We start from the raw sequence: 25,353 nt of genomic DNA on the forward strand, positions 1-25,353 counted from the left end.
GAGTTGCTTCAGTGACACTTATGATGCACACTTATGTGTGTGAAACATCACAAAGCCAAGAAGATGATCTTGAATGAAGTTGCAACAGCAAACTGCCAGTCTGCTTATGTCAGAAAGGTAGTTTGCAAATAAAACTCATTAGCCAGGAAATCGTTCAAATATTAACAATCTTTAAGACCTTCATGTTTTTCCAGTTGTGAAAAGAAGGGACTATACATCTGTTTGAGAGGCTCAAATCTATAAAAACAAACTGGTTGGGGAACAGCCGTGACCACCACCATAGCTCACTAATTTCATATTCCAGACTCAACTACCACAGTATAATTATAGGTAATAAAGGCAGAAGGCACTAAAAAGGAATTCTGCTGTTAGGACTTTGTTTTACTTTACTCTTTTGCTGATAATTCTGATTTTGAAACAGTGAGTCTGGTATTACATTTGGCTGAGATACAGCTTTCCTTATATTCTTTAAGCGTGATGTTACACAAATATAAAGAAATAGGACCTCATAAACCTCACCTGTTTTTTCTGCCATTAGACATGGTAAAATCTAGGTAGGGCAATGTGCACCAGACACCTCTAAGGAGCCTGCATACCAAGCAATAATCTCATAAGGGACGCTCTCCAAGCTGCAGATTATCAAACCACAATGATCAGCACAATTATGGTTGTAGCTGATGCCAAATTTTAGAGTAGAATTTCCCAGAGCAGTCACAGCTAGCACTTTTCATTTTGAGAAGCTGGTATAGACACAGACCTTCAGGCAAACATGAACTATCAAAGCACGTAAGATTTTGCTCCTGATTCTTTGTCCCTGCATAAAAAAGTCAACCTACACTGATAAAAACCTGATACCATAACCTAGACGAGAAGATGCTAATTAACAAGGATGAGGTGCCCGGTCAAATGAGTAAAGAAGCCTGTGTTAATGTTTTTACTGCTGCAACTCAACTCTTTTCAAAGTCTGAGTTAGTACCTGCAGTGTATTGTAAGCATGTCCTTGTAATGGAATTCACTGCTGTTCCAGTGATCAAAGGGTAGGTTATTTTAACAATGGAAATAAGCTTTTGCAAATTTTGGGGAGATGAGTCCTTGAGTTACTGGCCCAAAACTGACTGGCAAAAATATGTAGCTACTCATTGTGAAGCAAATACAAATCGTATAAATGCCCTTTTGAAAGAGCAATTAATTTTTTTTTTACTGCACATAGTTTAAGCTCACTTGATTTATGAAAACTGATACAGATCTATTACTGAAAAGCAGAAGATATGAATTCAGCAGATATATTCTTCCTCTTCCATCCCTTACTCTTTCTAATGAGACTGGAGAGAGAAAAGAAGTCAATCAAAGCTTCCCAGATACATTTTTAAATGCTGGGAATATAGGTAAAGATACTCAATAGTAAATTCTGGTAAATTCCTCATACATTTGAGAATTTGACATGTTTTCCCCATGTATTTTTTTCATTTAGCATCTTTGGTAACTGCGGAGGCAATTGTAAAACTTGTTGTCACACAACATATCAGAAGTGTCACAAGGGTTAAATCAGTATCCTGTCATACAGTATCCTATCAGAAAGGAGTGAATAACAGATGCCTAGCAGGCAGAAGAGTAATGTGGAAAGCATACAAAGTCATGTGCCCTGGACACTCTCCTAGGCTCTGGAACTTCCTGAACCAATGAAGATGGCTCTCCAGCCAGAAGATCACACTGAGCAAGCTCCAACAATAAGAACTTGGGTGTTGACTTTGTAACGTATCCAACAACTTTTAATTAAAAGAAACAAAACAAGCTGGTCTTACAAGGTTACCTCCAGAGACTGAAAGAGAATGCCTTTTGTGCCTCATTCTGAAGAAAATGCTGGTTTCCTTACAGAAAGGAAGCCTGCATCACGTACAAAACCAGAGAAATAGTGAGTACAGCATTCTTCCTGCTTCACACAAAACCGGTTGAGTGACACAGGCAAGTGGCTTCTTTACCTGAAGTTAAGAGTAGCTGAAGCACATACATTTGCATTCTCAAACATGTCTCCAACTCAGAAAAGCAAAAGAAAACAGAAGGTTTTGGTTTTGTATACGTACTAACCTACACATTGGTTGTTTCTTAGCTTCCAGGTTTCACTGACTTTTAACAGAGAAAGTTCTTCGACATGAGACTTGACAAAAAGTTGGTGTCAATGTAATATACTAAATAGAGCAAGTGCTCCATTTTAAGTTAGGAATCTAACTTAGATTCCATGCAACAAAATCACGCCTTTTCCAAACAGTTATCAAAACCACATATACAAGTAGTAGAGTTTATCCAACCATGTCACCAAGTGTGATTGGAATGAATCTGGGAGTGTAATGAACTTTCAGCAGCATTGTGCAGTCTAGCATGATATGTGAACAAAACCTGAGGCAGATCTGGATGAAATGTCAATTTACTGTCAACAATTTCTCACATTCAGCAAACTCCAAGAGAAATGAAGTTTCCTTTAACAACATTTCTTTAAAATTTCAACAATCTCAAACTCACACATTACAAGTGTATCAAATGTACTGTGTAAACATTTGGATGTACATTATAGGCAACTTACTCTTACGTAAATGTACTTAAAATGTAGGAAAATAGTCATCTGAATAAATTCTCTAGTTGCTAAAATTCTTCACTATTTTTTGTATAAAGGATTAGAGTTCATGAAGAAAACAGACCATTTTGCTAAACTTATATCAATGCTATATTACTTTAAGTAACTCCCACGGCTTTAAGGATATAAATATCTACTGTATATCTAGTAGATGCAAACATTTCATCTATAGCTCAGGAAAACTTCCAATAGCTAAACTGTTAACAATATCATTTCTCCATTTCCATGCTAGTCCTCCCCTAATTTTTACACCAAACAAGCCTTACAAGGGTACAAATGCGTTTACACTGCAGTACAGCACATTCATGATACACCTTCACTTTCTAAATGCTCCCTTTTCATTTGTCTTCTTAGTTCATGTAATTAGAAGAATAACTGTAGGCAGTGCAGTCTAGATTCAAAGGGAGGTATATTAAGACAGGTTTAAGATAGGCTGTATTCTCCAGATTTTTACCCATTCTGACTCTATCCTGTCCCTAAAGTAAAGCATGTCTCTTATGTTACTTAGAGTAACATAAGGTGTCCACACCTGCAAGGTCTCAATATTTCAACATTGCCAAGCAATGTAGAATTGCTTTCAAGCCCAGCTTAAGCTTCCATAGAATATTCTGCCAAATACCAGAGCTCACAAAAAAGGAGCAGAAAACATTACAAAAATCCCCAAATCAAAACACTTCAAAGGAAATGCAAAATGAGATTATTAATATGAAACTAAAATAAAGAACTTCAGAATACTGCCCTACCAATGAGAAAATTTTGTCTGAGAATGGGACCTTGCTCAAACTGAGTGAAGCAAGAACCTCCATTCACCACAGAAGAATATGTTAATCAAGGATTAAAATATTACTGTAACCAGAAGTATAATTTCATACATTACCAGTCATCTCTATGAAACGGGTAGGATATCAACTTCACTTAAAATATCTCCAATTTGAAATTTTTTTTGATAAGCAGTTCTAGCTTACATTAGAATTCTAAAATACTCAATACACAAGTGCTCCAGGATCAAAAGGTACCTCTATAAAAAAATTTAGTTAAAGAACTTAAATTTCACTTTTGATACTGTCAGAGCTTTATTAACAAAGATGAAGGCAATGTATTGAGATCTGTGAAGATCCACATTCTCCCACAAAGTAAGTGCAAGAACTGAATAGAAACTGCCCTGTAAAAATATTCTTCAGCCTTCACCCCAGGTGGCCATCTGTAAGATCTCTAATATGAAGACCTGTTTTAAACAGCGAAAGTCATATAGACAATGACTGTTCTGTCAAAATAGCCTCTGAGAAACCAACTCCCAAAGCTACGGAGAACAACATAATGATTACGGTTCATAGGCTAGAACACCTCAGTTATTCCCATTTAACAACAGGGGAGAGTAACAGTTTAAAAGAGAATACAAGGAACAGAATGCTGGTAAAAAAGTCAGCTAGTTGTGGAACTGCCTTTACGTGTAAGGTTTTTTCTTGTTTTCTTTAAAGCTCTGAATCTCCGATACTGAAAATGTTGCAGAATTTGTTCTAGAAAAATATTGGTGTTGCTTCAGAAATACAAGAAAGAGGCTTACACATTAAATACCCAAATGAGTATTCCACACTTAGTTCAAGCAGTCCCCTGGCAGAGTGATATGGGAGAACATGCCTCAGTTCTATCCCATTCCCAGAGGCTTAATGTATACAAAGAACATTTGGGATCTCTTCAAGTGAGCTAAAGATTTGCATATCCTAACATACAGCATGCATTTCTTGTGATAAATGTGAGATTACCTGGACTACCTTCAAAGTGGTAGAATACGGTTTGCTTTATATTAAAACAGCATTAAAAAAAACCTCCAACTGTTATAATCCAGAAGGAGAAGGCCATTGTAATCTCATCTCCAGGTGGAATACAGGAAGTGTGTCTGCAACACATATTTATCAACTTAATGCTGGTTTTGATTTTCTGAGATCCTTAGATAAAGTAACTTTTATTAACTATTATTCTTGCTTAAGTTGACATGTTTTTGAAATAACTGACTAAACTCACACACTTGTAGCACACCAAAAATGTCACAGGAAGAATGGTCTGACTTACAACTGAAAATAAATATTAGATCCTTCTTTAGCCTAGGTATGATACATGTTGACAGCTCAGCATAAACATGAACTTGGAACAAGTTTGCTTTACTATATGCTACATGCTACCTATTAACATAACACCCCTTGGGTATAGTACTTATTCAGCAACCAAACACACATTTTATGCCTTTTCTAAAATCCATTAATGACAAAGACAGAAAAACCAGAATTTGAATGTGAAAACCCTGTCTGATTTAAAAGGCAAAAACTCAAAAGCTTAAATCTGCATTATTTGACTTCGAGGTGCTTGGCACCTGCAGCTTTTTCCCACCATAAGGCCGAGTTACTCAGCATTTCTCAGAGTTGGTTCACAGATTTTAAACTAAACTTTGGGTCTTTATATCTAAACTTTTTTGAAAATTGCTGTTGGCAACTCATTTAAGTTTTAATAAATCACAAGAGGATTGTTGCTTGAGACTATAACCTAAATGACAAAAGATTAATTAATGATACACAGCTACCAAAAAAAACTACCCAAACCAATGAAGGAACACGCAATGAATCAAGATCTAACACACAAGTTCCTTATTTTAACTGACAGAAAGCAGCAATCCCTCAGTGCAGTTTGCATGTATCATACAGAGCCATTCCCAAGTAAGAGATTTGTGCTACTTTTAACACTGTATTAGATTTATACTATTTCTTTAGTGCCTTTAGCTTTGACCAGAACAGCTTATGTAAAAAGCCAAAATATAATGAAGAAGGACTTAAAGTATTTATGGTACTGTCTTGGATCTACTTGTAGCAAGGGAGAAAAAATCATCTTTGGAAGCCCACAAAACAAAAAAGCACATGTAGCTTTCTTCAGAGCATAAGCATGCAAATGCTAGATAACCTATAAAAAAATATCTCAGAGAACATCAAATTTATTCATAGAAAAAGGTGTATAAAATACATTCCCAATACCAAAGTCTAGAATTACTATGAACTGAAAACTTCTACAGTTTTTAAAAGAAACTAACCTAAACTCAAATCAATTGGTAAGTTTACAATAGCTCTAACAAAAAGCACACTGCTCTGTAAGTTTGAATTCATACTGCACTCACCAAAATAATTTATTAACTATAACCTAATTTTCTTGTAGCAGAGATGCAGTAGAGTAGAGCTTACCATGAGATATTTTGCTCTTCAGTTTAGAAACTCAATATTCTCCTACCTAGGACTGGTTACTGACATCAGGAAGAAAAACAACAAAATCAAACAATATCAAAAGCTAAAAGAAATTTTGAAGGAAAAAGAGGGGGCAGAGCAACTTACTCTGTCTTTAAGCAGAAGTAAAGCCACAATTTTGTTAGACTGAGTACAAGTAAGTTCTGTAAAATGAGGCATTTTCATACAGCTTTGTTATTTAGTGACATTTACATAGGGTTTTTTTGTATAGAGGTGACTTCTGGAAAGCTACTCTGTGCAACCAAAACACAGTTATGGCTTCTCTTCTTTCAGAAAGACACAAGTATACACCATGTCAGTACATAGGAGCTTCCTCGTACAACTCCACAGTCACCACACTGCACAACAGTCTATCCAACAGAAAAAAGTACTACATTTTTATTAATAATCTGTGGCTTATCTGTAAATGAAACAGTCTTTCATCCAGCAGCAGTACTGGCTGAGGATGGAGGAAGGAATGCTGTGCTAAGGCACACCTGGGCTGTTTTCATTCTTCCAGGCTGAACTGGTAATAAAATGTTTAAAATGTCTTCACTACAGTTTGCATTGGTCTAAGTATTGATCATGCACAGAGGCTCCATGAACACCTACTCCAGAACCACTTTTGACTGTTGGGAAGAAAAGGGATTGGAGCTACCTATACACAGTAACCAGTTCATGGTAAGAGAAGTTAAGACTGAAGTAGTTCTCAGAACTAACAGGTACATCAGTGAAACATTTGGTTTCCTTCCTTCTTTTGTTTAATGGAAACAGCAACCAGTTGCAAGATGGAGAACATGGAGCTAAGTTCCTGGACGCTATATGCTTTGCTTGAGGCTGTATTTTCACAACTCAACGTTACTGTTCTAATAATTGCAGATCCACAACCAGTTTTTTTGCCATCAAAGCCATAGTAAAACTGAAGTGCATGATGTACATGCTCCCTGACACAGGTTATATTCAAGCAGAGGGGTAATCTCATCTCAGAACATTACATTCTAGACTTAAAACTGTCCACTCTGCAGAGCAGCTGTACAAGTACCTAAATCATCAAAACCACAGCAGCTGACAGGTCACTACATGATGCTTAATACTACATGATGCTGAGTACAGCAGCCCTCTGTAGGTCAATTACACCTACAATCTATTAATGCAATCTTTGCATACAACCTTCTCTATCAGCTTTAAACGCTGTTCCTATTAATTTTCTGGGGTTTTGTTTGTTATTTGTTGTTTGCTTTTTGTGGTGGATGGAGGGTTTTTTTGGGGCTTTTTTGTTGGTTGTTTTTTTTGTTTTAATTTGCATAACTAAATAGATCAAAAGACTTTTCAACTCACTGTTCATGGAAGTCCAGCATTGGTGGCTCAAACCGGAGAGGTCGGCAATTTCCCCGATACAGGGATACACTGCAAGAAAAATTGAAATGCTGTAAAAGATACTATTAAATGACACATTTTTGCTACCTTCCCATCTCAAAAAGCCCCCTCTTAGCAAAAGCCATTAATTCTAATAAAGCAATTAATTCAAAAAAAGAAACAAACAAACAAAAACTTGTCCAGTCAAAATACCGCAATTTTACAAACATGATTATGCAGTGTGTCCAAGAAAGATTATGTAAGAGCACATATCTTGAAAATTGACATAATTGAGTGTAAACCTCTCCTTTATATAATGATGGCTGAGTGAAACAACACGCTAAAAAGGTTTACATCATCTTTCATAGCAATGTCCAAACATTGCAATGAAAGATGTTTTGGATATTGTCCAATGTGTAACAGTAATTTACATACACGTCCTGAGTTTCTCCAGCTACTTCTGTACTAGTACATAAACAATCTTGAATGCACTTGACGTTACTGAGGCCACATGTGAGAAAACACCCAGTATGGTTCAAAACATGCAATATACAGAATGACTCTGCTCTGGAAATATTAGTTTTGCTTATACTAACCTCCCCTTGGAAACTCTTTAGGAGAATTCTAGTAGATGAAAGCCAAAACTTAAACAGCACTCCAACAATCCAGCAGTGAAGTCAACATAGTACCTGGAAGCATTCTCTACTACTGCTTATTTTATCAGTATAGTTATATAGAGCACAATAGTTAACCCACAACAAAAAAGAAAAGTAAAATATAAAAAGTGGTTTCATTGACCAAAACATGTTTTTATTATTCAGAATGATGTGATTGTGACCACAGTTAAGCATCTCTTTAGCTGTAACACTTTAATTGAGCTGAATAAAAATCCTATTCATACAAAAAACAAAACAGGGAGACAATAACAAAAAAATAAATGGGGAAGACTAAAGAATAATAATAATAGGATCAATGGCTCCTGAATGGCAAAACCAACAGCTTCTTTTTTTTCCTTCAAATGCTTTTTTTTTTTTTTGTCCTGTTATTAAAATAGCCTTATTGGTTTAGATCCTTGCATTCTGACTTCATATCAATCCTAGATGTCCAAAGGCAGGGCTGCAGCCACTTGTCCTGGGTCAGGAAAGCTACTCCACAAACCAGCTCTACTCAGAACTACGCAGCTCTGCCTCAGCATGGAGGAGCGGCCAGGAAATGGGACACACACAGGTGGCTTGTCTTATGAAAACTGAGGCCTTGAGCAAAGATCAATCCCATTCCATCCACTGCAATTCCAGGAAAGCTAATTATTGATCAAATTCCGATGTCTTACTATACTTCAGAACCACTTCACAAGGAAGCTATTTACAGGAGTAAAAGTTTAAGAATAGGCTAGGAAATCTTAATTGTATCCTTTAATCAAAATCAAATCAAAACCATTTTAAATAAAATTACAGTGTCTCAATGACTCACTAAAACCCTGAGACTGAATCTTCACACTCCAAGTATAATACACAGTATGCCAATCAATTTCCAGTGCTCTGCATTGGATGTCAAAGCATCTCCACTGCTACAGAGCCTAGTCTGTGGACAAAACAGCTTTGTCCACATAAAAGTAATAAAACACTACCAGGACAGGAGTGGGCTTAGTACATCCAGTCAGCCTTAGTATATACTTAAATATGTGCATGTATGTGCCCATATGCCATGTCTGTGCAGATCACAGTACAACAGAACTGAAAATACAAGAAGACACTAATATGAAAAACTGTATTCAGGTCTACAAAAAAAAAATTAAAACTCCTGCTACTATTACGTGCAGCTGTGACACATTATAGTTGTCAAATAAGAGAGTGCTTGGGTACACCTTCTCAGGCTAAAGTCAAACCTCAAACTGAAGAACAAATACTCAACAAAATGAGGTTTACAGAGACACTGCACATAGGAGAATACAACTGGAAAACTATACTAGCAGTTAGGTTTCATAAGGATACAACAAGTGACTAGTATATCTTCAGAGTTTACAGTCTAATTTTAAAAACAATTTAGATTGCATTTCAAAATGACAAAAGTCAAAAAGCTCCTGTACCTCCAAGTAATGCTAAACAGAAACCACTCATCTTAGAGTAAGCTTAAAAAGAATTCTGTCAATTTCTTCTAAAATTAAAACTTCGAACAGTTAGACAGAACCTCTTTTGTGTTGGTAATTATTGGCAGAATGACATATCAATTCCTTTTATGGAAAAATACTAAAAATATTTACAATAGTTACAGAAGTGAAAATTAATATATTTATTTCAAATGCATTGAAAGCACTGTCAAATGTTTGTAACTTGGCCTAACTTGAACAATCATGACATACTCAATTCTCCAAATACACATAAAGGTTTAGGCAACATTTTATCAGGACACAGCTATATTATCCTAAAAAGCCAGTTGGACAACACAGATTTTTAAAATTTGTTACATTTGGTTAAAGTTTGGTAAAGGCAGCAACATCATAATGAATGCCAACTATTATAATAAAAGCAACAACTGTAATAAGACTCCAACTGGCGCAAGCAATATAGGGATCCACAAACTTTGCCTTCTGAAGGGCCCAACATGAGCCAACTTGCAGCAGACAAGGAAATGATGACAATGTCTCTGCTCTGCTGGGCACTTGCTCACCGAAGGCTGGATACACCCATGGGTAGGGCAACTTTACAGCATAATGACATGAAGTTAATTACTGTTGTATGCATGTAGAAATATGGCTCCCAGTCTTATATCACAATTTAAATATTTTTCCTTCCCTACGCCTCCAAGTTTTCTAACATTTAAAGACAAGAAGAACAGCATGAAAAAGAAAAGATGCATCTGGAAGAGAGGACTGCAGATATCTGCAGATTAAGAACTGGCTTGGAGTCATCTGGACCCATAATTTAAATGTTCTCAACATCTTTTTCCTTCTTCAAGAATTTTGATTTTAAAAATGAGACTTGAGAGTGAGCTACACATAGTCTCCAGCAGGATTGTTATCCTCCCTGTTCCATCCACGCTGTATCTGAGTGGACATTTACCTCAACTACTAACTAAGATACTGCTTCTACCCACATGCAACTCATTGAAGTGCACCTTCACGTCTCAATAGTATTTGTCACACATGCTGTCATAAACATGGGCAAAATAGCAATGCCTGCAAACACTGTAGCTGATATGGGCGTACATCTGTGCTGAGGCACAATCTTCTTCTGTCTTAAGGACATTCTTCAGCACTTCCATAATGCTTTGCTGTTTATCAGAGTATTAGGCACTCGATCGTAGATAATCAATGCACATCTTTGAATTTAGAGATGAAGAAAAGGCTTGTCACATACAGTATTTAGAGATTTCTGCAAAGTTGGGCAGCAACTGTATCTCTGTATCCTCACTTTACCTTTCTAGTTTTGGGATTTCTGTAGGAGTTGTGTGCTCTGTGGAATCTTATCTGTAACATCTTTAATTTCTACTGTAGAAAATTCAAATCTAAGCATACTCCACATGTAATTTTTCCCACATTACTTCAGCAGTTGTTTAAAGGTTTTTATTTCCTCTCTTGTGCCATAAATTGTAAAGAAATAAGGACAGCAGAATTAAGCTGTGAAACAACTTAATTCTCATGATTTTATTTAGCAACAGGAACTCCTAGAAAGCTGCTACTTTATTTCCATTACCACAAAATCAAATAAAAGCGTATCTAAAAATAACTCTGTGAACCTTGAAAATGACAAATTGGCAAATGCTTCACAGTGGGTACTTTTTGTGCCAGAATCCTCGAAAGAGCCACTGCAGACTTTTTGAGCTAAAAATCTTCTGTAAGCAACCTGAGTGCATCCACAACTTGTTAATATTCAAAAATAAGGCTGAGCTGCATATATCAGAAAAGATATTTTAATTTTTAAAACTAGATTTTTTTTTTTAGAAATACGGGTATTAATCACAGGTTCAGTGAGAAAGTGAACTCCCACAAAACAACTGACCACTTCAGTATCTGGCAGAAACTGTTGCTAAAATTGCAGATGAATAAAAAAAGACTAGCAAGAATTTTTTTATATAAACTACCCAGATAGTATCTGGCTCAGATATGTCAATATTAACCTTATATCAGGAAAACACACTCATAACAGGCAAAGTTCAAAGCCAAGCAATTCCCAAGGGGGAGTGTCTGGGGAAAGAACAGGGAGAAGCTTGAATAGAGGCACTGTAACCTGACCATGGGCATGAACAAAACAAATTAAATTGATAGCTCATTTCCCTCCTTCCACTTAGTGCTAAAAAGTAGATCAGAGAACTGAATAAACTGTCTAAATCGGGAAAAAATATTGGCAAGCTATGCCAAGAAGAAGAAATAATCTCTAATAAGGACAAGGGAAGACAAGTCACCTAGAGAAGTTATGTATTGTTTTTAGCAACGCCATTGAAAAAATCACCAAGAAAAAGACTTAAATGAAAGATTAATGAAAAACCAGTAACAGCAGTGAGAGAGAAAAACAGAAAACAAATTTGGTATTTGCTAGGTAATATGGTATCAGAGACCTTGTGATGCAGACCTTCATCACATTGTGACTGAACATCATATAGGCTAGCTACACTTAAGTGGAACAGACTATTTATTTTCAGATACCTAAACCAGTGTTTTAACACAACACAGTCTAGAACACTGAAGTTTCCAATACAGAAAGCAATCTTCTTAGCTGAGAAATTAAAATTTAAAAAATCTTGTGAGCAATCTCAATCACAAGAACCACCAAATTCAGTTGTTTTCTGGGAAATAATACTGCACCAAATCTATGGATGCCAATATAGGCACTGTCTTTCTGCCATTGAGATTTCATTATTTAAACAAGATACTATTCCATTTAAAGAATCTCCATGAGGTCTGGCTATATGCAAGACATAGAAATACACTAATCATTGTTATCTTTTGTTCAATTGTCATTCCTGTAAATTCATGTTCTCACACTTGCAATCTGACTGACATACTGCAGCACACAACTACAGCTGTTTGCATTCCTGTCCACAGCTGGAGATTTCATAGGTTTTTCAAAACTTGCAAAAAGAAGGATCTTAAGCCCACAGTTAAGCAACTATACACACAGTAAAATAGGAACTCATTCAAAATGGAAAATTCTTTACTAGATTTCCTGAAAAGGAACAGAAAACAGGTTGAGGAAAAAACATAACTGTATTTACTGAAAATGCACTATGACAGTTTGCTGAATGCTACTTGTCCAAGAAACGAGCTTGATTATTACTGTTCAATGCACTCATTAAACAAACAAGAATATCTGATGATTCTTCAGAGAAAAATTAGGGACCAGGGAAAAAAGAGACCACTTATTTTACTTCTCAGGTATCATACATGGCAAACTCTTCAGGAACAGATTATGTCTTCAGGACAGGGAGGACAACACAGGGTCATGGGTTGTCTAGTCTGGAGAAAAGGAGGCTCAAAGATGACCTTTGCTCTCTAAACCACTTGAAAGGAGGTTGTAGCCATGTAGGAGTCAGACTCCTCCCAGGCAATCAGAGACAGAACAGGAGGAAGTGGCCTCAAGCTGTGCCAGGGAGATTCAGGTTGGATATTCAGAAAAAAATCATCACGTGCTTAAGTACTGTAACAGCCTCCCTAGGGAAGAGGTGACATCACCATCACAAAATGAGCAGATGTACGACTCTGTGATATGGCTTAGTGGACGTGGTAGCACATGGCTGAAGGCAGGAGTTGGTGATCTTGGAGGTCTTTTCCAACCTTAATGACTTTATGATGGCACAAAGGAATGCAGGGAAGAATCTATCAAAAATAACATCAAGTTTTTCCTCAAAGAGGACATCAAGAATTTTTGAAGTAGGCAAGCTTTCTCCTCAATAAAAGAAACTACAGAAAAATTACTTTTATAAAAAATCTACAAGCGGACTTTCGGTCTAATTACACAGAATTACTCTGTGGTAAAAATGACAAAGTGAATCAAGGAATTCTTCAGTTTTTTATTCCACATGTGAAGCCTCCTCCTCAAGAAGGGCCATAAAGATGATCAGAAGGACAAAGTACCTCTCCTGCAAAGACAGGCTGGGAGAGTTGGGGCTGCTCAGCCTGAAGAAAAGGCTCTGAGGTGACCTTAGAGCACCTTCCAGTAAACAGGCTACAATAGAGGTGGAGAGGGACTTTTCACAAGGTCATTTAGTACTAGGATGAGAAAGAAAGGGCTTTAAACTGAAAGAGGGAAGGTTTAGATGAGACATTAGGGAGGAATTCTTTATTGATAGGATAGTGAGGGACAGGAACCCAACCCATGGCAGAGGGATGGAACTAGCTTATCTTCAAGGTCCCTTCCAACCCAAACCATTCTATGATTGAGCTGTTCAATATTAAAAACTATCTCACATTTTAGTTTCATTTCCCCTGTATGAGAAAAATAATTGGAAAAAAAAATCACATGGTTTGTATTTGATCTTTTTTACATTAAACCGTTATTATTCTTATGAAAAGTATCACAAATCTTATTATTAAAGTTTGTATTAAAATTTAAGATGCTTACCTTTTCTGTTGATATGAACTGAGGCCTAAAGTTGTCTCAGTCTGTAAAAGAAAAAAAAATTAAGTTTAAGAGGCCAACAGCATTATACCACCAGCGAGGAAAAAACCTCAACAACTTGGCAACTGCAACAAGTGAGTAAATCAGAACTTGAAAGCAAAAAGAAGAAGCTCTGAACTGGAGCAGAAAATGTAAATTGGCTTTTACCAATTAAAGAAATTAAGTTTGGCCTTGGACATGAATTGTGGTAGTAATGCCCACAAACTACAAAACAAGCAGCAACTTAACCTAAAAACTGAGAGAAGAAAAAAGTCCAGGAAATTATAACACTGTATGGAGCAAAAGAAAAACCTAGCCTAGATAGATGTAAGAAAAACTACAAGGAAAAGCATATAAAACAAGAAATAGTCCGCCAATTACCTCATTGATGTAATTTACCACCTAGAAAACAAAGAAGGCTATAATCTCCATTTGACTAGGAAACATCATCTCCTCCTTCTCTGCTAATGATCTTCTAGCCTCTATTATTCATACCCTTCCTTCCACTCTGCTGGACATTTCAGTTAATTACCTGCAAACAAGGAGGTTAGGTTGTCTAGGGACTCCCAATTAGTTTACTCTTGCCTAAGAAATACCAACTGGATTAGAAGCCTCTATTATGCAGTGTCCTTCTGATACAGCTAATGTTAAAGCATACCAGACTTAGAAAACTTTTGTCCTCCCACAGGATTTGGAGATCAAACTGAGGATTTCAGTCATCCTCTTAAAGACATTTCATGGCCAAACAGAATACTTATCTCCTGAGAGTGGGAAAAAAAGCTCACAGGTCTGATGAAGTCCATAGTGCACCTTGACCAGTTCACCTCTAGTACAACGATGTCACTTGTTCGCAAGGGGAATGCAAACTTTTATCTCATTTCAAAACTAAAAAATCAAGTCCCTTTTGCTGGACACTTCATTTATTTCTATTTCAGCCAAAAAATACACTTTGTATCTTTATTTTTTTAAGCTAAAAGTATTTATTTAAAGAGTTTCTTTAAAATTGTCTTTACTTAAAATATAGATTCTTTCATTAGAAGAATTTGATTTTGCTATTTAGAGACACTTTTTGGAAATTTTATAATTACTCCTATGAAATCACTGAGTCTACAAACATTAATGTTTGATTCATGTCAAGGATCAATTCTGGATTGTAAATCTAAGTAGTGTTCCAGATTTAAAATGAAGTTATTTGGTTACTCACCCTCCAGTTCACATCAAACTGAAGAAAGCTGGTAGTGTATTATTTACCATTGTAAAACAAAGCTAATCCTTTTGTAACTTGAGGATTTATTTGCAATTTTGAAAGGCAATACAGAGCATTCTTTAGATAATTTTTTTTGTTTACAATCTCTGGTATAGGGAGTCAGACTGCCTTGCTGAATGGATATTGCAGGAAAGGGTTCACATAAAATTACATTTTATAGTACACAATAATCAGTGCAGTTTTTCCTCGGTGAAGAAAAGACTAAAAAACAAGCAAAGTTGTTTTATACTATGTTATTGTAATTTGAAAGTCAACAAGCTTTCCTTTAAATTTACCTACTACATTAGTACTGTAATTAGGAAACCAGTCAATTTCTTATTCTTCATTGAAACACCATTAATTTGCTGAATAGAAAAAAAAGCTTACACATCTTTCATGTTTTCCTAGCTAAGGTATATTACTCATATACTGATAAGCTTTTAGTTCAGCTTCTTAACTTCTGATGCCACACTCCTTTTTCTATTTCCTGTAAAATACAGGTAAATATTTACTACTATGAAACAATATACAACAGCCTATAAGAGAAATTCAATTAAAATTAAGAAGGAAGAAATTTAAAATCAGTTTTAGTTAAGTGATGAATGCTTAAGGTACAAAATGTTTTCTATCTAACACATTCTAGGAAGTACTGCTAATTAACAAGTTAATTAGCTCTGAAATCTAAAGAAATTCAACACAAAAAGGCAGATCTCTTCCTTCCATACCTTATATTTTCCTCAGACTGAAAAGACAAAGGCAAACATTCCAGTTTCAAACTGCCACACATTATTTTCTCAATTCAACCACGAGAAAACTCATGGCTTGAGATAAGGACAGTGGGTATGTGACTTCTGTGCCAGCATGTGTCTGGGAAGGTTTAGGTTTAATATTAGGAAAAGGTTTTTCACCCAGAGGGTGGTTTAGCACAAAAATAGACATTTTAGAAGTGTTTGGACAATGCTCTCAAGCACATGGCGTGAATCTTGGGGATGTTCTGTGTAGGGCCAAGTGTTTGACTCATTCATCCTTGTGGTCCCTTCCAACTCAGAATATTCTGAGATTATAATTCCATTATTTCTTTATTTTTCTTTACCTACTAAAGTGTCTTTATCTTATTCCACAATTTTTCTCACTTTTACTCCTCAGATTCCCTTCCCCCATCCACTCCCATGGGGGAAACAGAGCAAGCAGCTATGTGAGGCTGAGCTTCCAGCTGGAGTTAAACCACAACAACTGGACTTACTCTGTGAAATTAACAGATATACAAAACTGATATAAAACCTTGTAATAAAACTGTATATAAAACCTTGTAATCCTTACCAATGTCCTTTAAAGCACATTAATCACAAAAATTAAATAAAACATTTCTTTCAACAATGAAGGGTTTTTTCTTTCAAAACATAACTAAAGCACGTAACCAGCAGTTACCTGACAGTCAGATGATGGAGCTAACAGGTTCAGATCCTATGACAGGGCAACTAAAATAGCTATTACCAGCACTGTCCCATCCTTGACAACTAGCTTTGGCTCTAACAAGACAGCACGTTCTATCAAGCATTAAATAATTTCATACAGAAAGTTGTTAGTTATATGTGCTCTTAAGCATCACAATTGGCCGTCAATATTACTAATATTAGAGACTCAGTCTAAGATTCCACCCAGGCCAACTTCTAGACAGAAGGCAGTGGAGATCAAATTTAACTCCAGTAAAAATGCAGAAACAAATGGAAATACTTATAATTGACAAAAGTGCAACTACTACATTGTCATGGCTGTAGTTAACTGCTGGGAGTTGAATTATCTGACTGCACATCCAAGGTTTTCCCCTATGTTCTGAAATTACTGATTTGCTATGAAAATATTAAGTAGAATATCTGTGGATCAGGTTTAAAATCATAAATCACTCTGCTAAGACTGGTATTTCTGAGATATATTTAAGAGCAAAAATCTATCAAAGATTCATCCTTACAAGGAAAAGCCTGGTTTTTGCTCTCAGATGTCCATTAAACACAAGCAATATTATAAATTCATTTTAATTACACTTTCTGTTTTTTGAGCATGACCTGCTTGCTTTTTACTCCGTTTGATTGTTTTTGTGCATATTTTGTTGTGTGGACTTCGCTGGGGTTTTTGAAATTCATTTTTTGGATCAGTGTCAATCAAGAGCAAAGAAATAGCATACCAACTTCAGCAACTATAGCATCATGGAACTAAACCAAAAATAAATCTCATGTGGCAGTTGCTATAATTACCACTCTTTTTTATTACATGTCAATCTTTCAAGTCATGCAGTAAACAAAAACATACAACTGTGTTCAGTTACAAGTCCTAAACACTGTTTAAAAAAAAAAAAGATCTCCAGGTATAATTGTGGACCTATTGTACTGCAGTCTGGCCTGCTATTTTTCCTGTGTGACTACACAAAACTGTCAGGAACTAAAGCTATGTACCTGATCAACCCACTATTTATTGTATAGGCTTTGCTTAATACTGTTGGTTTATCAGGTAAAGAGAAATATAGCCATGCTCTTTAAAAAATACAGCTTCCTCTTTTCTTTCATAAAGGGTACATTCTACAAGAGCAGAATTAGCAAAATATTATTTATATGAAACATTTATTAAATCTTATCTGTACTGAAGAAGCATTAGATATTGACATGTACCGATCAGAAAGTACGATGCATGTGTACACTATTTATATTTCAAGACATTTAATAAGATAAGTTACAGGAAAAAAACCCCTTCAATTGGATTCATTTCCCAACCCAAATACCTAACAACAAAAGCTAAGGTCAGCACAAAAGAACAGTAGAAATATACAACTGAGCGAGGAAAAAGTGAGAAAGGGAAAAATCACCCCTTTTACCAATACTGGGCATTTATGATCCTTTCACCCAAAAGGCTGTGTTCAAGACTTGAAGATAGATGATTCTTTTTCAATTCTTTTTTTTTTAATTTAAAGACAGCAGGTAACATTTAGGCTGTTGCTCCTAACAGTACCATGCCTTAATTTAATCTCTTATATAACCCTAGTAGGATTAAACTATAAATCAAGGGATTTCAGTATAAAGATCTTGAAAAACTTGCACACAGTGAGCTAGAAAATTTGAAGGCAGTCAGCCAACATCATAGTTTCAAGACTTAGGAATAGTTTCTCTCCACAGGGTTATATTCTCAAGACAGATTTAATGGAGAAAGTACACTTTAAAGACTCAGTATAATTGTGGAAGACGCCAGACAATAATCTTGCATACATGGAGAATCAAAATCTGTATCTCACAGCCTGAAGGCCGTCTCGAATGAAATAGTCATGGTTGTTAACCTCAGCCAGAACATAAAAACAAAAAATCCCACTAAACAAACAAACAGTCACAACCACAAAGTTAATTTTAATGTCTCACAATTTGTTATAATAGCTATTCTTCACTTCTTGATAAGAGGTCATATTACCTAGCACTACATTCAGTCATCGAAACATAGGCATCTGCTGCCACCTGAGATAAATGTCCTAGGGCAGCCTGCCGGGTCCCAGACTGACATCCAGAAGGACACAGTTTCTCCTACACCCTGTGCCACATCTGCCAGGTCCATGTAGATGCCCAGGACAGCCTAGGACATCTCAAATAGCACTGGTTATCTATGTTTAAGCAACAAAACTAGAGCTCAGAAGTCTTCAACAAGGATATTTGGGGCAATGTAAGGAGGCAGACCCTCTTGGGGTTCAAGATCAGGGATTTCCAACACCAAATATATTTCTTTAATATTAACAAAATTCTCAACAACCAAAGTTTTCTATATTCCTACAAAAGAGAGTAGCCACACCAATTTAAAGGCTGTTGCAGTCCGAAAGACTCCGAACATTTTACATCACATTGTTTCATAGTAAGGCTGGTTCCTTCTTGTAGCAGAGGTATGTGCTGCTTGCAACTAAATGTTGAGAGATAGCTACAAAAGTGATACCTAAATGGCAGCTTAAATCTTCATTGTTCTTAAATCTTCATGAGCTCTATGCTAATAATTATTATAATTAAAATAAACTTAATTAATGAGTTATATCTCGCTTAAGGTAATGAAAAAACGAATGCTGTAATCTGAAAGGTAGCTGAAAGTGGACTGAAGTCATTCTTGCCCTGGTCTTTCATGACCCAAACTCACATAAGGAAATAAAAACCTCATCACTTGACTGTAGCTGACGCAACACATGCTGTTGACACTGGCTTTACAACAGTCACTCCTGGGCACCAATTATTTTTAATCTAAAGCCTGGGGATGGCAACTCTTCCAGTACAAGACGCAGAAGAACTTCAGCTGCTCACAGGCCACGGCAATGAACTAGGATGGCTCTTACTCCGTTATAAAATCACACACGTGGGAAAGAAAGCTCCAGAGGCCATCTAGTCAGCTGTTGCTCAGTGGTCTCCTAAGTGCAGGTGAGCTTTGGAGCACCATGTTTTCAGTATCTTAAAAGATAGAAATTCTACTTCTTTTAATAACCTGGTCCAGTGTTTGAACATCCTCAAGTTTAAAAGTGTTGGTTTTTCTTTCTTGTATGGGAATCCAAAGCTGTGTCCAAAGCTTCTCATCCTTCCACAGCACACAGGAAAAATCTGGCTCCTGTTAATTCAGAAATCAGTTTTCCTCTTGGTCTTTTATCCTAATAGCTGAAAAAATATATCCTAACATGAGAAGCCTTCCAGCCCCTGACCATCCTGTATTACTCTGCTATGCCTGCTCCAGTATGTCAGTGCCTTCCTCGCATTGGGTAGCCCAGACTGGACACAATACTCAGCTGCAGTCTCACAGGAGGGGGCAAAATCACACCCTTTATCTTCTGGGTCCACCTTTGTTCACAATTCAGAAGGCTGGCAGTTGTCTTTGCTACAACAGTACATGGACAACTTATGGTCAACCTGTTCTCTTCCAGAACCCCCCCATGTCTTTTCTGCAGCGCTGCTGTCACAGCCCAGCCCATCCTGTCACACAGGGGTGTTCCCTCTCAGGTGCAGGCTTTGCATTTGTCTGAGCTGAAGGTCACGAGGTTCAGCCTGCCGAAGGAAGGCTGAATAGCAGCCTTGCCTTCCAGTGTAACAGCTACTTTGGCCAATTTGGTATCATCTCTAAACTCACTGAGAGTACTCTCCATGCCACCAACCAGGCTGCTAAAGACAACATTGAGCAATGCTGTCCTCAGTTGCAAGCTCCATCACAGGTAACCAACTGCCAGCTGAACTCTGTCCTGTAGAATACACCCATCAAGGTCAATGGTCCAGCCACTTTACTGCTCACCTACAAGCCTGTATTCTTAACACTTTGGCTACAGAAATATCAATGGAGATCACATCAAATCCCTTTAAAAATATTTTTATACAATATGAAAATTACTGAATGAATTAATGAATATAAAATACGAAAAAATGGATTTACATACAATATGAAAATTTGAGTTAATTAAAAAATACGCTTAGACTTTACTCCCTGAAAACACTATTGCTGATACACAGGAATTGAAAGCTTGCTACTTGTGTTAAGAGAATTCTTTGCTGTACCACTGAAAATGAAGCAGAGATCATGCAGAAAATACTAAACTTCCATCAGTAAGAGACCAACACAGCTGAGTCCTACAAAGGTAATTCGGTTCCATGTCTTCAGAAGCCACTGCAAGTCATATTAAGATCCTGCCTCTTTGTCATGCAGGACCATTGCAATTCTCACTATCAGTCTCTGTAGCAAGCACTTTACAGCAATTTATGAACAAAGACAGCAAATATGTATTAAGTATATATAAGCACACAGGCTTTCTTTATTCCCAGTATTTCAGCTATTCTGCAAACCAGCAATTATCAGTAAAATAATTTCTAGGAACTTACCTGTAAGAAATGGTTGCAAACACTTATGACTACTGCGGCAGATTCACGATAAGATAATTTGAAAAGTCTTACCACTTTCTTTTCTCATTTTAGCAATACACTACTTTAAAAATACTACTACACAAGCAGAAGTACTTTCCAAACAGTCTGCATTAAAAAAAAAATATTTAATTATTCTATAAAATAGTGGCCCCAACTACACTGGCCAGAAGAATATTAGGTACCCAAGGCAAAAGCTCTAATAACAAATAGAAGGACAAGGGAAAGTCATTTATTAACTAAAAAAAAAAAAAAAAAGAAAAGAAAACTTTGCTCTGAAAAATAAATTTTCCTTTACCATTCATTTTTCAAAGTAAAGTCCTCAAAAAGTGAGCTAGTATGTTGGCTTAACATGAAAGGACAAATTATTAAAAGTAACAGTTGTAGTTTATTTCAGCTCTCCTAATTGTTGCAGATGACATCACTGCCAGAGACATGAAGCATCTGTCAGGTCTGGACAAGGGTTCAAATAATCAAGACGACACATGGAGGGGATGGCCTGACACTGATGTAGCAAAGTTCAGCTGAAGGAGAGCTTAAATGTAAAACTGGGAAGGGAATAACTGATAGCACACTAAAGAAAACAATGTGCTTGGAAAGCACAGTGAAATACAAACTATATGAGCAAAAAAAATGCTGTCAAAAACTTACTACTCATTTTGGCATTACTAAAACAAGCATTACTAGACAGGGAAGGAACTACTCTGTCCTCTCTCTCAGCACAATGTCTCAAATAAATGCTACACTTTCAGCAGCGACAAATAAAAATCCAGTCAATTTAGAGTGTTGTAAAAAACTTGCATGAAGAAGCTCCAGATAGATTTCAGCACAAAATTATCATGATGAAGAGGCAAAACAACCTAAAAAAAACCCAAGTACACATGCCCTTGAGAAAAAAGCAGCAGTAAAACCAGCTTAGGCATGAAACTTACATACTTCTCTAGGTGTTTTAAGAACAGAAGAGTCAAGCACCTGCCAGGCATAGCCCATCTACACACAACACCACCTGAAAAATGAATACATGATCTCCCAAGGTCCTTTACAATTAACCAAGTCTATGAGTCTGAAGTGCCAAGCAACTATACAGACATCTGCAAACCATCTGCTATTGAAAAAAACCCCAAACCCTACACTGCATTTACATTAATACTATTATTACCCTATATTCAGGATCTAAATTAATTATTTGAGTTCAAAAAGTTGAGCTCTTAAAGGGACCAATTCATGTGAATAGACAGAATTAAGAAATTCCCTCGTTATTTTGATTTAATCCAAAGGCAGAACTAGCATAAATTTATTTAGATACAGACCTTTAATCTGAACATATGCTAAAGAATAGAATTCTCACTTTTCTCAGAAGGTTGAACTACACAGTATAGCACTTTCTAAACCACAAACTGTAAGTCCACACCCAGAGAGTACAGTCTCTACTTTTGCTAGTTATCCAGTAGCATGAGCTCATGAAATTTCCATTGTCGGTTTATTTTTACCAATGAAATGCTTTTCTACTTAAATATTTAAAGATTTATTCTCTTTCAATAAATAGTGGTTTTCAGTCAGACTGGTCAAACAAAACTTTTCAACACATTCATTTTTACAATGGAATTCCTAGTGTGATTGAAAGACATAAGGAGTATTTTACCAACAGTATGTACTCCAAATTAGTACAAAAAACCATTATCAAGAGGGTTCACAGTAACTGGAAGGAAGTGGCAGGAATCCCTAAAAATATAATTATTCAAGGCTTGGCATTTGATTTACTTTACTTGTAAAGCAACTTTCAAACAAGAAAAAGCTTGCTTCCGCTCTGAAGATATCAGAATCTTGGGGGAAGTGGAGATAAACCACGACTGGAGATGGCTTTGATATCACAATGATTATTAATCCCTTTATGTACTGAATTCGTTATTTTTTTATATTAAAAAAAGCCCAAACCATTTGTTTGAAGGTGCCATAACATTAGACAATACTGATTTACTACTATATCATAGTATTTGTAATGAAAAACAGACATTTGTGAAAGCTTATGGAAAGGTCCAAAGAGAAACAGCCAGTGACATCACAGTAGGTTTAAAACTTTAGTAAACTGCTGTTCACAAGACATAAGTCTAGTTTCACAACAGTGTAATTGCCTTTTTTTTTTAATTCCAGGAAGCAGTCACAAGATGTCACCATATTAATATCTACATGAAAATACCCAAATAATTTTTAAGCTAGAGAAAACAATATACGCTATCCTTTGCATTAAAAGGAAGTGGTTTCACTTATGTAGGTATGTTTGGCTTAAGAGCCACAACCATAACATAAAACATACAAACCACTTATCAGAAATTTTGTCTCTCTTGTTTTCTTTTAAATAAAACATTCAGCAACATATTAAGGGAAGTGGCAGCCCAATGCAGAATTGCTTGAATTTGTCCCACCATAATAATATTTCTACATCTTGCAATGGTTAGTATAATTAGCAATTCTTTTACTTTCCCATCTTGATAAGACTTATTGAGTGGCTCACAGCAGTACCACTACTTTCTAGTCTAAGAACTAGTGGTTAATATAGTGCTAAAATAAGTAAGATAATTACAGATTTTTATGATTAATTTGAACTAGCTTAAAAAATAATCCTGGTGAGAAAGGAACACTTTACAGATGAGTGAATGCAACTACCCATCATCTATCATCTTTACCTTAAACACTGGGCCAATGATATATGTTGATTTTATTAAACCAAACGTGTTCTAGTAGAGTGTGTAAAAGAAAATAAACTGAGTCTCGTGGGTTTTTTCCTTCTATTTGTGGTGATATGTGGTATCTTCAAGCAAGTTAAAGAAATATTCACAGTTGAAAGCTTTAATAATTGAAACTGTAGCCACTATATGGAAAACTTCTACCACTCTACACATCCAAACATAAACCTATACACAGATATGTACTATGACAATATGTTTAGCACATGACAGCTGAACAACTGGCTAATAAAGAACCTGAGGCTTTTTTGTTTGCTTGTTTGGTAGGGTGTTTGGGTTTGGGAGGGTTTTTTGAGGGGTTTGTAGTGGGGGTTTCTTATTTGTTTTTAACTGCAATGTTTCCTTTAGCCAGTTTACATAATTTTGGAGCATCTTACTCTTGGACATTACAGTCTTAACATCGACAGTAAGATATTCCTGAGTTACATTAAGGACCAAGGATTGAAGAAAGAAAAAAAACTAACCTAAACAACTTGGTAGGCAAGGAAAAAACAAAAAAGGCATCATAAATCTGAAACATGTAATATGTTGATGCATATATTGACTTTTCTCAACTACACAGGAGACAGAATTATAAATCAAGCACTGCACTGGTAACTCCTCCACTCCCTTTCAAGTAGTAGACTATCACCATCAAGGAATTTTAAGAAAAATATTCTCAACACACATACAATCCACAAAATACAGGCATATGAAATCCTAGTCAATAGAACTTCGCAGCTATGCAGCTCTAGTATCAAGCCATGTTGCTATGTATGTCATCCTAGTTACTAGCATCATCTCAAAATTTCAGCATATATTCTTTAAAATTAACATTTTTCCTGTTTTGACTCAGACCAAAAGAGAACTGACAGAAATGGCAACATCATACACGAAAAACAACTATTTGCAACAGTAATTACTTCACGGCAGTAATTAGAATTTCTTTAAACCCAGTGGTAACTTGGTCCCAAGAACTGCCTTTTGTTTTGGGAATCTTGCAACACTTGCAGCTCCTGCTGATGAGTTAGCCAATTGCATCTCAACTCAAGATCAAGATGAGCCTTAAACACAAAGTATCCCCCAATTTTTCTGAGAAAGAAAGAAGAACCTGGGAGAGAACCTATGGTAAAACCCACGAGTTTTCCCAATACAAAACATCAAGGAACCAGAACCTCTGGCCACACTGAAGCATACTGTTGAAAGCAACTAGAAAGTTCAAAGGCTCTGTGGACTTGAGCTGAATGCTTGCTTGTTTTCAGAACTCCACAAACCCATGAGTTCAAAAAGCAGCTATCAAAAAGATGCAACATTGCTGGTTTAGACGATTTACTCAGACTACATACCTGCAATAGGTCTCCTTCATCAAAACGTAGCATTTCTATTATGCCATCCGACTGGATGAAAGCTGCAAAGAAAAACAAAAAACTAAGTAATGTAACAAAACCCCATTTTGTTACTAAATCAGAAAAAAATTTAAACATCTTCATTTTGTAGACAGAGCTATGACAACCCAAAATAATAATGCATAATCTACCAAAATAACAAACACAAGTCTGTGACACTAACGTGCTTGAGAAGTACCATACTTGGCAAATTAGTCTTTTACCTTAAAAATATTAAACTCCAAAGCGAAC

At 36.2% G+C, this 25,353-nt stretch overlaps 1 protein-coding gene across 1 annotated transcript in view; it reads right to left on the reverse strand.

The window, feature by feature from the left end:
* The window catches only part of TMEM131 (transmembrane protein 131), a 74,158-nt gene extending 49,038 nt beyond the window's left edge, over window positions 1–25,120 (reverse strand). Inside the window, 3 exon segments of the mRNA XM_005420059.3 lie at window positions 7,231–7,299; window positions 13,806–13,846; window positions 25,063–25,120. Of these exon segments, the coding sequence (XP_005420116.3) occupies window positions 7,231–7,299; window positions 13,806–13,846; window positions 25,063–25,095 (143 nt within the window). The 5' untranslated portion in view covers window positions 25,096–25,120.
* Between the last annotated feature and the right edge of the window lie 233 nt (window positions 25,121–25,353).

Source organism: Geospiza fortis, unplaced genomic scaffold (assembly GCF_000277835.1).
Source record: "Geospiza fortis unplaced genomic scaffold, GeoFor_1.0 scaffold192, whole genome shotgun sequence".
In the NCBI taxonomy this organism is placed as follows: domain Eukaryota; kingdom Metazoa; phylum Chordata; class Aves; order Passeriformes; family Thraupidae; genus Geospiza; species Geospiza fortis.